Here is a 13,711-nt window from a genome sequence, read left to right as displayed (position 1 = left end):
CTTTGTTAGTCTAAATAAATAAATACAGGATTGTTAATTGAGTGTCACATTTCAATAAAGCAAAATGAGTCACTTATTGACTCGAATGAATGAATGAATGAATGAATCAGTCAAGCTATCAATAATCAACCACAACAGGAAAAAAATGGACACTGGACAAACATGCTGAAGGTACAGTCTTATCAATAGTTTCCTGGAGTAAAGCCCATTGACTTCATAAGACCTGATCTGTGTGAATATTTAAAACTGCACAGATAATAGATCCAAGGACATAAGTCTGTTTCTTTCCTCCCCTGATCTCCAGGTACTTAGCTGGGAAGTCTATAAGACCAATGTAGCCACAGTCACTTGATCCAGTTTGAAGCTGTTCACATGATCTGTGACTTTAAATCTAGACTCACATAAGAAACTGTATCTATGGACAATTATATCCTCCCACCACTGCATACCTGCTATATAAACACTCTAAGGCTAGGGAGTAAAAGAGGTGAACCTAGTACAGGCATCCCATTTTGTATTAATTTTAAACTTTCATATAGGCAGCTAGATGCTAGAAGTGGCATCTATATACATAGAACTGACTACATAAATTATTGTCAAAAACTCACTGAAGCTAAAGAAAAAACTAATTATGATTGATCTATCCCATTCCTTGGTTAGAATCTATATGCTTTTTGAATTAGTTAGCTGAATGCCATAAATATTAAAGTCTTTAATGCTTTATTCTTAGCTGTTCCCTATTATTTAACTCAGGTTTCATCAAAATGATATAGATTTTTGGAAGAAAGATACAAATCAGTAGCCCAGCATTGGAGGACAAGATGGAGAAGATCTCCACAGCTACCATATATTTCCCCTTGGTACTTAAATAGGCTGGGAAAAAAGACAACCAAACAGTGCAGAAAATCAGCATGCTGAAGGTGATAAATTTGGCTTCATTAAAAGTATCAGGCAGTGTCCTGGCTAAAAAAGCTACTATGAAGCTCACAACAGCCAAGAAACCCATAAAGCTGAGGACACAGTAGAACATGACATTTGAACCTTCATTACATTCAAGTAGAATTTCTTCAGGTAAAGAATGCACGTCAAAATCTGGGAATGGAGGAGCAGTAGCCAACCATGTCATACAAATAATTATTTGAACAAAAGAGCAGGAAAACACAATGGAGTTGGCCAGGGGTTTCCCCACCCACTTCCTTATTTTGGAATTTGGCTTGGTGGCTTTAAAAGCTAGAACCACAATGACAGTTTTGGCCAAGACACATGACACAGCAATTGTAAAGATGATGCCAAAAGCACTTTGTTGAAGAAGACATGTCACCTTCTTGGGCTGGCCAATGAAGAGTAAAGCACAAAAGAATGAGAGCAGGAGAGAAATAAGGAAAACATAAGTGAGATTCCGGTTGTTGGCTTTGACAATGGGAGTGTCTTGGTACTTCATGAAAATTCCAAGCACCAATGCTGTGATTAAAACAAGGAAGAGAGCAAGAATGGCCAAACTAATGCCTAAAGGTTCTTTGTAAGACAGATAAGTTATTTCTTTCAGAAGACATCCATCCTGGTCATGGTTTGGAAACTGTCCTTCTGGGCACTGAACACAATCAACCATGTCTGAAAGAGAATTCATGGCTGCAATTAATGTGTAAAATTGCAAAAGTCCTAATGAAATCAATTAGGATGCATATAAAACAGACATCTTCAGCCTTCTCCATCACTGAATCATGTTATTGGCTGGGAACTATTGGTTTAGAAATTTGAATACTTAGTAACCCCATTGTATGAGTCACTATCATATTTCTGCAATGCCACAGGGGAAAATTCATGAATTCTTAAGGACATATATCCTTGACATCTTCTTCTGTCTGTTTTATATTATGCATTTTCTTGATTTTATATTTGTAACCTGGCTTTAACAATACACACAAAACAAAACCATTCATATGTCAAAGGTTATAGGACTATATCTTCATCTGCATGATTTAACTGAACAACTGTTCAAATAGAAGGTCAACATTGTACCTTGCATATATCTTATCAATATATTGTATGTATTTGTGTGTGCGTTGTGTGTGTGTGTGTGAAAGAGGGGGAGTATCTTCAAATCAGTGTTGACACCTGGTGACTGCCTGGACTAGTCGCTAAAGATTTTTGGAAGAGGTTTGCCATTGCCTTCTTCTTAAGACTCAGAGAGTCAAAGTCACCCAGCTGATTTCATACCTAAGGTGGGACTCGAACTCACAGTCTCCTGGGGTTTAGCCTGGTGCCCTAACCACTACACCAAACTGGCTCTTACATCTATGTCTATGTCTATGTCTATGTCTATGTCTATGTCTATGTCTATGTCTATGTCTATGTCTATGTCTATGTCTATGTCTATGTCTATGTCTATGTCTATCTATCTATCTGTAGTCCTCCAGGTTCAAAGAAGACACGCTGTTATGCAGTTCGTCTGTGGACATGGAGGTGGCTTTGCAGCTGCAGTCTGGAAGTCCATTGTTGTAATAGCTGTGGGTGTTGTTCTGTGATGCTGCTCACAGTTTTCTATCAGTTTTTGGTAGCACCTGTCTTCAAAGCTGGTGGAGGCTTCATAGCACAGGGCTCGCCAGTGGGTTCTGTCAGCTTCCATAGCTTCTAGTTCCCTTGGTTGGATGTCTCAGTAGCATAGGGTTTCCTTCACAGCATCTTTGTAGCACTTGTATGGGCAACCTTGAGGTCTCTTCCCAGCCTCCAGTACACTGTAGAGCAACTGGCAAGGCATACAGTGGTTGTCTATTCTGATGATGTGTCCCACCCACCGCATCTGGGCTCTGATAATGAAGGACTCAATGCAGATGGACTTTGACATATCCAAGACCTCCATGTTGGAGACATAATCTTGCCAATGAATGCCAAGGATGGAGCGGAGAGAGCACATATGAAATTTCTCATTGTTTGATGTGACATCAGTACAGAGTCCAGGACTCATATCCATATAGGAGAGAAGAGTTAAAGCAAAGCTCTGTAGATTTTCAGCTTTGTGGAGATATGAATGTTGTGTTGATTGAGCACTCTAGTATACAGCTGCCCCAGAGCCTGACTGGCCTTGCTGATCCTGGAATCAATTTCTTTGTCCAAAGACCCATCACTCAAGATGATGCTTCCCAAGTATCTGAAGCTGTTTACACAGGCTGGTAAAGTATTTCAGTCTTGTTCAGCCTGATAGTCAGGCCAAAGAACATAGTAGCATCTGAGAAATTGTTCAGCATTAACTGTAAATCACAGGAGTGCACAATCATCAGCAAAGAGAGTTTATTGAATGACTGTATGGAGGCACTTCCTCCCAGTATTCCAATGGTGAAGGTCAAAGAGAGAGCCATCCAATCAGCACCTGGTATACTCTCCCTTCTTTAGACCTTGGACAGCACATGACAACATGCAAGTGAAGAATGTATTGAACAGGCTAGCACACAACCTTGCTTCACCCCATTGGAAGTGGCAAATACAACTGACGTATCACCATTGTAAAGGACCTGTCCTGTCATTCCGTCATGCAGTAGCTGAATCAACTTCACAAATTTCCTTGGGCATCCATAACATCTCAGGATAGTCCAGAGAGCCTCCCTATTTACAGTGTCAAATGCCTTCAGGTCAATGTAAACAGAATAAAAAGGTTTATCCTGCTCAATGCACTTTTCCTGAACTTGTCTCATGGCAAATATCATGTCTGCTGTACTTTGTATTGGCTGAAAGCCACACTGTGCCTCTGGGAGGTTCATTTCAGAGACAGTGACAAGTCTGTTCAGGAGAATGTGGGCAAAATCTTGCCTAAGATGGACAGCAGTGAGATACCCCTGTAGTTTCCACCGTCTGATTTGCTTCCCTTATTTTTATAGAGACCCATGATTAGGGCATTGTGGAAGTCGAAAGGCATCTCCTCTGTGAACCAGATGTCTTCCAAGATGTCTTGGAATGCCTGTAAGGTGTTTGGGTCTAGTGCTTTGTAGATCTCAGCAGGAATGCCATCCTGCCCTGTTACTTTATTTGAGTTCATCTACAAGATAGCTTTCTTGATCTGATCAGTAGAAGGTGGCAGGTCTAGGGCATCCAAGACTGGCAGCTGAGGAATCTGCTGTAAGACATCAGGATCAACTGTAGACGGCCTATTGAATAGGTTGGAAAAGTGTTCAACCCGGTGGTTTTTCAGTCCTTCCTGGTCTTTGATCAGGCTTTACCCATCAGATGATAGCAAGGGGGAGCATCCTGATTTAGAAGAGCCATAAACTGACTTTACAGTGCTGAAGAACTCTCTGGTGGCAGGCATGTCTGCATAGCATTCCACTAGCCTTTCTCTGCCACCACTTGTCCTGCATTTCTCACAGTTCTGCTTGTACTTTGGACTGCAGGTATTTAAACTTGTCTTTCTTTGAGTCAGATGATGGGTCATTCTGCCAGACTGCCTAGGCCTTGTTCGTGGACTGGAGGGCTGCTGAAAGGGTCTTGTGGTTTTCATCAAACCGGTCTTGACGTGTCCATGTTTTTCGTCCAAGTACAGTTGTTGCAGTCTGCATGATGACATCTTTAAACTGTGTCCACTTTTCAGAACAGGTTCCTACAAGTGGTAAATTGCTGGAGAGTTTTTCATTAAGTACATCTTGAAAACATTAGACTTGGCTTGGGGTCTTGCATTCCGCCAATGTTGAATGACATTTTGACAGTTCTTGGTTGCTTACGATATAAAGGGGCTATGTGCAGGTTGAGGACCAACCAGACCAGCCTGTGATCTGTCCAGCACTCAGCACTTCGCATGGCTTGGATGATGGTGACATCTTTAAGGTCACGCTGATGTCCTATGACATAGTCAAATAGGTGCCAGAGTTTGGACCTGGGTTAGTTCTGTACTTCTTTGCAAGTCTGAACATCACGTTAGTGATGCACAGGTTGTGCTCAGCACACTTGCTCAGAAGCAGCAGGCTGTTGCTGTTTAGTTTTTCCACCCCAAGACTCCATTCCAGTTGCCACTGTCTGTCCCCACCCTAGCACTGAAGTTGTCTAGTATGATGAGTTTGTTGCTGGTGAGGGTCGTTCAAATAATCTGGCCCAGGTACTTGTAGAAACCTTCCTTGTCTTTGTCTGCACTCATGAGAGTTGGTGCATAGACACTGACAAAGGTGATGTACCGGGACTTGCTGAGAGGAAAGCAGAACTTCATAATACATTCATTTATTCCAGTGGGAACAGTAGAGATGTTCTTTAGCAGAATAGCTTTGATTGCAAAACCTACTCCATGAGTACTGTTGTCAGTCTGTGCTTTCCCTTTCCAAAAGAACATATATTCACTTGCTGCTTTCTGTAACCCTCATCTTCAAACCTGGTTTCACTGAGTACAGTGATGTCAATGCTATAACAGTGAAGTTTGGCTGCTATGAGTGCTGTTCGTCTTTGACACCTGGTCTCTATCCAGCAAGGTGTGGACGTTCCAGGCTCCAGCTCCAAAGATGAGTTTTCTTTGATTTGATTCTCTTGATACTCAACTGCCAAGGAGATGATCTGCCAACTGTAGTTAGCTGGCCAGATGTTGTGGGTCAGGCAATGTTTAGGATACTTTTTCTAATCCCCTCCCTCATGTTAGGGTGGACAGTACTATCCTAGAAGGGCTGCTCAGTCACCTTGGATGCTGCCGGACATCTCTGCTGCCTTGGGAACTCAGACGAATGACCACCGGTCCAAAGGTTGCCATGTGCAGGTTTGTGACTACAACTACCAGTGATCACCTCTACCTGTTGTTTTGCCACTCCACCATCTCCACAGGGCTCAGCGAAATAGGTTTGGACAGATGAATTGCAGATGGGTTGTAGATGAAGATGAATTGCACAACAGAAACCTGTGCGTGATGGAGTTTTAAGTGGAGGAGTCATTGCACAGGAGTAGCCCCACTCTCTCAACATAAGAGATCTTAGGCCAGTGGCATGGCCAACTGTTACGGCTGGGGTCCTCTTCCACTGCAGTGCATGACCAGGACATCTAAGGGTCTTGTGCTCTTAGCACTCTACAATACCTGCTTGGCCGGCCTTCTTGACTATTGGACTATTGATCAGTCTCCTTCACTCAATCTGCCAGGGCCAGACTTCACACACCGGGTTAGACAAATCCTCTACTTTGAGAGGGTCAAAGACCATTGGCTACCCTCACCTGGTTTGGCTTATCTGCTGAAACGGTGTACCATGGTGTGGCTGCTGTGCATGTTACAGCTACTTGGAGCGACAGGTGGGATCTGAGCACCAGATGGGGACCCAAGGTGAACGACCAGCCCTAAAAAGGGCATGGCAGGCCCCTCCACCAGAGGTACTACCCCTCCCTGAGCATCTGTATCTGTATCTATCTCAGTCTCACACAGCAAATATTTGTAACAAATCAAACATTATGGGTCTTACCCTTCTGATTTGAAATCTTCCCTTTTGGACAACGAAAGCAATCGTAGCAGCAAAATGGCAGCCCTTCCTTGTTTCTCTTACTAAAACCTTCAAGGCAGTTGTCATTGCATGTTGAAATAGGGCTGGTCTATGCATAAAAAAAAAAAAAAAAAGTAGAATGCAGTAACATGCAAATGATATGTGTAGAGAGCCTGTGTAGTATTTTCAGATGTATAGTTAGGAACTGGATGTAGTAAATATTAAAAGTGTATCATTTATGTAGCAGGGTGTTGATAGTTCTGCCGTAGTTTGAGTTTTACATGCTGATAAATCCATTTTCCACTCCAGGAATTTTCTCAAGGATTTATCTACCTTCATTTTTTTATATCCTACCTTTTCTCCAGAAGTTCAAAGTGACTTACATGTGGATCATACATCATTTTATCCCCATAGCAACAAGCCAGTAGGATAGATTGGACTGAGAGAGAATATCCAGTATATCCAGTGGGGTTTTGTGGTTGAGTATGGACTTGAACCTTTATCTCTAGAACCTGGTTCTAGTCCAAAGGCTTAACTACAACACAATAATGGTGTGTTTTTTGAATCTATTGCTGACTATAGTTTGGCTCTGTTTTGCTATTCTTCCTCATCTTATACTACTTTTCATTTTTTAAAACTATATCCCATTAGAATTTGCCATTGCATTTTTTTCTTTTTTACTTTCTGAAAATCTTGAGGAATCTGATGCCAAAGGGTAGCTGCAATTCTTTTGCTAGATGAATATTAAAAATAGAAAATCATGGCCTGAATAAATATTGCTTAATTGACAAGTCTGAGAGATATTACCAACACCAGATTTGATTCATATCTCAGGGCTAGCCCAAGACATTTTCATTTTGAGAAAAGATTGTGACAGCGTCTTGTCCTCAATTTCCCATTTGAGGTACCTAAGCCAGCAAAAATCACAAGGAAAATATAGTTGAACCCTAGTAATGAGATAATATTGTCTATTGCAACCAAGATGGATTGTTGTTTTAGGACTATTGGAAAAAAGAATAACCAGTTTTGTCCTCAACTAACAATTGGGGAGCTCAGGACTGACACTTGGGAGATATTACTACAGTCACGCTGACTAATGTTAGGGCGGGCTTTGAGCAAACCACTTTTTCCCTTTGGTGAAAACATCTGGAAACACCAGAACAAATGCATTAACCCATACCTGATTGAACTTCTTAGGCCATACAATGTTTTCCTCATTGATAGTGAATGACATATTTGAGGACACATGTGGGTCTATCTTTCCAACTTTGACTCTAAGAAAAGATTGGTTTGGAAATGTCACCCAGTTGATAATATCAAATGCAGCTATTCTTTCACCATTTTGGTCAAAAGAAATCTTTTCTCCAGCACTGTTGTTAAATGAAACTTTTCTTAGAAAGTGATGCAACTAGGATATAAAGCAAGAAAATTCATAAGGATCATTATTTAGTAAGAGATGCATATGCTATATTTAACTATTTCTTTCAAAAGAAGGAAGGGAGGAAGGAAGGAAGGAAGGAAGGAAGAAAGAAAGAAAGAAAGAAAGAAAGAAAGAAAGAAAGAAAGAAAGAAAGAAAGAAAGAAAGAAAGAAGGAAGGAAAGAAAGAAAGAAAGAAAGAAAGAAAGAAAGAAAGAAAGAAAGAAAGAAAGAAAGAAAGAAAGAATAAATGCAAGAGGTACAAACAGAGGTGATCACCTACTGTTGTTCATTAATGAAACCATGTCTCCATGATCAATAGTAATAGCTTTACTGAATCTTTCATTACTGAAAACACTGAAGGGGTCCTTTGCATTGGTTATGCTTTCAGAAAAACACCCTTTTTGAAGCCACAGAGCCTCTCATTTCTAAAGAGTGAAATAAAGCTTCCACATTGTCTTGTTTTGTGTCATTCTGACAGATTTTCCAGTTGAGGAGGTTTCAGTATGGGATTTTCAGGAACTAATCCAGGGATGGGTTGAGCCTGTCAGGCAAATATGAGATGCATTCTACTAAACTGTCTTGATATTGTAGCACCGGAAGTCTCTATGACTGTAAGGACATCCAAGTTGTTACAGATATCAGATCCATGCAATTAGATAAAACTTGTAGCTTTTCTGAATCCTAAACATTTCAAGTGTTCTCATTCCCAGTTGAGGAAGATCTGGGAGACAGGTCTTGCTAAGGATCTTTCCAAAGGAGTTTCAGATATAGGGATCTTGTGGCACAGCCTTCTCAGTGGCATCCCCTGTATCATGGAACAATTGGCCCTCATATATAAAAACTACTTCTCCCTAATGAGCTTCCATAAAGAAGTAAAACTTTTGCTTTGGGAGACAGCATTAGGGGAAATTAGGTTAATTTGGCTCCACATATGCCTAGACATATTTAAGAAGGATCTGAAACTGTGTTTATTCAATCAAGCATACCGTTTGGGGGGAAGGGATTGAAAATAGATGCTGAGAATGGTGATAGGTGTGATGGAATGGAATTATGAAGGCCAGGCTCAGAGAGATAAACATTTTCTTAGCTCGTCAGAGGAGCATGGGAGCTACCAGAGGATGAGACTGGCACCTCCCTGAGGAATTCACACTGTTGTGGCTGGCTGACTTGGGAGATGGGGTTTGAGTCTGGGAAGATTCTTGCAAAAGGTTGTAACTAATAATATAGATGAACTGAATTTGGATTGTCTCTTGGAGTTCCTTGGGCTAGGCCTGACATCAATCTTCCCAGACTCAAACCCCATCTCCCAAGTCAGCCAGCCACAACAGTGTGAATTCCTCAGGGAGGTGCCAGTCTCATCCTCTTGTTCCTCCCATGCTCTTCTGGGGACTAAGAACATGTTTATTTCCCTGAGCCTGGCCTTCATAATTCCATTCCATCACAGTAAGGCTGTTTTAGTATAAATGTTATTAGAAAAGTTATATGGCAGGTAGGTTTAAGTTTTTATAATCGTAAAAGATTATATTAGTCGTGATTGTAAATATATTGTGGTACAGATTGATTTTATTCTTGTTTTCATTCCATGTTTCATTTCATGTTGTTTTATTTCATGTAATTTTCATTGCTGTTCACATCTTATCTGATCATATTTTATTACAGTTGGAATGCATCCTGGGCAGTGCATTAAAATCATCTTCTTCTTCTTCTTCTTCTTCTTCTTCTTCTTCTTCTTCTTCTTCTTCTTCTTCTTCTTCTTCTTCTTCTTCTTCTTCTTCTTCTTCTTCTTCTTCTTTGCTTTAGGATCTACTCTGCTGGTTAGAATCTACCCTTGCCATGATCATGTGTATTGCTTGTTACTGTTTTGTTGTTTTTAACTTCTCTTTTCTTGCTGTGAACAATTTAAAGCCATCTGGAGGTGAGCAGCATATTAATTAAGGGATGATGATGATGACGACGATGATGACAATGACGATGACGATGATGATGATGATGATGATGATGCAATGGCTAATATTTCTCCATTAAACAAAAATGGCAAACTTTATCCTTGGTTTGGTTAGGGTTGCAATTCCGCTCTAGCTTTCATTCAATAATATCAAGTTCAGAGAGAAGGAAAAAAACAAACAAACTGAACAGGTCACCTTTCTTGATCCTAACAATTCATGAAGGAAGCCAACCCAATATGGCATTCCTAACAGGGCTAGAATTGCTAATGTTCATTAAGCCATTAAAGTAGACATAATAAACATTCTACTCATCATTTAACATGAATCTGAGAACTGGAGTGAACTGTTCTTTGTACTCAACCGTATCTCATCCATTAGGCATAAGAAATTAAATCAAAAGCAATACAACAGCAAATGCTGTCAACAGGCATCACCAAAGCATTTGAAGTCCAAAGCCATGGAAGACTGTTGGTGAAATAGAAGGGAAGAAAGACCTTCATGCATTCTAACACCTTATTTTCTAAATAGCTTCAAATGTGTTACACATTTATTTCCCCTTTGGGTTTTACCTGCCATGAATGTTGATTGAGAAGCTTCTGCTGTTTTAACAATGTGTGCTGTTTGGAATTCATCAAATGCATGACGTGCAAGGCATGTGCCACAGCATGGACCGCATTGTAGATACTGTAGCTGTGGGCAGTCATCCTCATTTCAAAAACAGATCCAGGGAGAGTCTCCAGTTTTTCCTCCCTGGTGCAGGTGCTCTCAGATATATCTTTCAGGTTTGGGGTAGACAAGGAGCATCCAAATACACTTTCCCAAAATAGCTGGAGAAAACCATCTTCTTTTTCTGAGCTAGGTTTTCTGGTCTGAAGAAATTTCTGGAATCCCAATATCTCCTCAGAGTGAATTGCCAAAGCAAGAGCACCATGGATGAAGTCTATGTCTGTATTCCTCTGAAAAGGGAGGGATGTGAAGTCCATCTGGGCTGTCATGATCCAAACTTTACTTTCAGACTTAACTGATCTATCATATTCTGAAAATGCTATCAGGACTCTGAAAACTAGCATTGTCTGTAGTTCGCCATGTATGAACAAGACATTGTAGGTGTTTCGCTCAGTTATCTTATATGTTTCAATCCCCTTTGTTACAAGTTTAAGTGTGTCACTAGAAAAACTGTGTTTGGGGAATTTTTGAATGAAATCAAAGCAAATGCCATTCTGAGAAAAAAAGGGAAGGACATTCTTCACAAACCTCTTCCCATTGTCATCATCAATATAAAGCACCCCAATCCATGTCCACCTGAAATACAGAAGTAAGTGAAGAATCCCATTGTACTGATGGCTCCAGTTTGGAAACATCTGTTGGGCAAAAGCTTCCTGATATTTGTTGTCCAACACTGGAGAAGAACCATACACGAGCTAAAGGAGATTTGAAAAGGAGAGCAGGTTTGCAAAATACACATGTATGTATGTGGGTGTGTATGTATATATGCACACACATACAGAAATTAACATCTATCCAAGATGCATAGAGAAAAAAAATTGAAAAAAATCTACTAAAATGTAAATAAAGAGGCAGGTACTGTACATGTAAACATTTACCATATATGTAAAGTATGATCATATTATAATCTATTGCTATTGAGGTAAATCATAAAATCCATCCAAATTTGATAAAATTGTGGTGTCTCCCTCTGATGTCTCATTATTTTAACTTTATCTGTGTTTTTTTCCCCTAATGTGGCAATTAAAGAAGCCTTGTTAAACCACGTCTCAACTGTTACGTTATCTAAAGTTTTCCAATGTTGGACATTTATTATTTTAGCTGCTGAAATTAAATAGATAATAAGTTAATTATTTTTAAGCTTGTGGTGTGGTCCTGTAAATAAATGCAGTAAACCTAACTCTGGGGAGCATTCAATTATTTGTTAAGTGATGATACTTATTTCCCCAAAATTGTTACATCAAAAGCATGAACACCACAAATGAAAAAAAAAAAATGACCCCCCCTTTTTTTTTGACAACCTCTCCAAAGTTTGGAAGAATAATTTTGATATATATATTTATATATATGCCAATCTGACTGAAATCAACTGATAGCGTTGTATAATCTTTCACTGCAGTTCTTGCATTGAAGACCAGGAATTTAACAGCCTGGTTGCAATACTCAGAACCACTTCAGAAAATGGTACTGAACTGTATTTTTTAAAATGTGATTGTGAGAAATTTACTCACTGAGAGAGGGGGAAAGTATTAACTACTTGGAAAACTACTAAGTGAGAGATTATTAACTACTTGGAAAGCAATCATATTACTGTACTAAAATTATGGTTAATTAAAGTTACACTACATTATGTCTTAGTCTGGGGAATGTGATCCTTGGTAGAGTGCTCAATAGTAAGTGCAGTTCCTAGTCTAAATAGAGACAGAGACAAAGAGAATATTTCCACATGTCAGGACAAAAAACTCCCAGAATAGCTTTCCAGCCCTCAACCCACCACTACAGGACCTATATTTGGGTCAAAAAATCCTACTTACAAAACACTGCTTGACTAGATCAAGGTGGAACTATACTCTGCCTTCTAGATTTTCCTGCTCTTTTAGATCACTCCTTGCATTCAGAACATATTAACCCAACTCAAATGTCCACTTCATATTTAAAGTCCACTCAGATAAAGCTCAGATGGCAAGCTTGTGATGAAACATAGTTTATTTAATTATGTTTTTAATGAATTCCAGAAATATATATCCTGCTTTTCCACTTAATGTAGTCAAATAACTATACGTACAAAATGAACATAGTAACCAATTTTTTTAAAAAAAAATGTAATAGCAACAAAAATTACAGCAAAACAAAAATCCACAATGCAACTGCTAAAGTGTAATGATTAACATGTATAACTAGCAATGCATAATCAAACAATGCATGAGAAAGGAAAGAAAAGCATGAATACAGAACAGTTAAAATTAAGTTTTTAGGAGTGGTGACATACAGTTACTGAGGAAGCAAAGCTGGGCACTGAGAAAGCCCAGGGAAACCTAAAAGAACCTACCTGTGGAATCTTGTAGATTCCTAGGATGGGAGCCATATGGAGGCAGACATTTGAGTCAGGTCCCCCGATGACTGCAACTGCATTGTTCCTGCTATCACACTTGTAGTTTGGAATGAACCTCTTCCAGGTGGAGAGAAGTTCCATCGAGGCAAGATAAGTCCAGCTTGCACTCAAATGACTGTTGTAGATCTGGAAGCCTACAGTGATGTTTGGCAAAATGTGTGGGTTTTCATTGATTTCTTTTACAGCAAATGTCAAAGCCAGGATATGTTGGTAATTCTGAGCCAAAACCCTACCAAACAAACAAACAAACAAACAAACAAATAAATGATGTATTATTGGGGAGAATCTCTATGATAAAAATGAATGTATTGCCTAGAATAATGTTTTTGTTTCAAACAATACCTATTTTGACAACCGATGCACTACTGAAGCAATGGCAGAAAGATATAACTAGGTTTGTATGGCAAGGGAAAAGCCAACAGTTAAAAACGAAGTCCTCCAAGATGCAAAGGAATGAGGACAGTTGGGATTGCCTCATTTGAAGTTGTATTTTGCAGCCTGCTGTTTGGTTTGGATGAAAGAGTGGGTGTTACTGAGAAATAAAATAAATTTAGAACTAGAAGGGCACAATCTGAGCTTTGGATGGCAAGATTTTCTATGGCACAATAAAGTTAAGGTTAATGTCGATTTTAGAAATCACTATCTTAGAAGTGCCATATTGAGAATATGGCATAGATATAAACCCAGGCAGTGCCCAAAAATGCCTTTATGGGTCTCAGCACAAAAAGCATTTTATAGAAAAGAAACAGAAGGTATGTAATTCCTATAATGTATAAACTCTTGCTGAAATTTGAAATGG

At 39.5% G+C, this 13,711-nt stretch overlaps 1 protein-coding gene across 1 annotated transcript; it reads right to left on the bottom strand.

Annotated features, from left to right (window-relative positions):
• Positions 1–712: 712 nt before the first annotated feature.
• Positions 713–12,993, bottom strand: LOC103050349 (vomeronasal type-2 receptor 26-like). The gene is made up of 6 exons (XM_088144027.1): positions 12,850–12,993; positions 10,364–11,215; positions 9,016–9,063; positions 7,609–7,836; positions 6,411–6,537; positions 713–1,611 (listed from the first exon to the last, which is right to left on the bottom strand). Exons 1-6 carry the CDS (start codon positions 12,991–12,993, stop codon positions 713–715), a joined length of 2,298 nt encoding a protein of 765 aa, XP_088000153.1.
• Positions 12,994–13,711: the final 718 nt, after the last annotated feature.

This window comes from Python bivittatus, unplaced genomic scaffold (genome assembly GCF_059951505.1).
Source record: "Python bivittatus isolate LINGU-HERP-01145 unplaced genomic scaffold, Pbiv_v1 ctg000430_np1212, whole genome shotgun sequence".
In the NCBI taxonomy this organism is placed as follows: Eukaryota; Metazoa; Chordata; class Lepidosauria; order Squamata; family Pythonidae; genus Python; species Python bivittatus.
The sequence above is the reverse complement of the archived record's forward strand: the minus strand, read 5'-3'. Positions and strand labels throughout refer to the sequence as shown.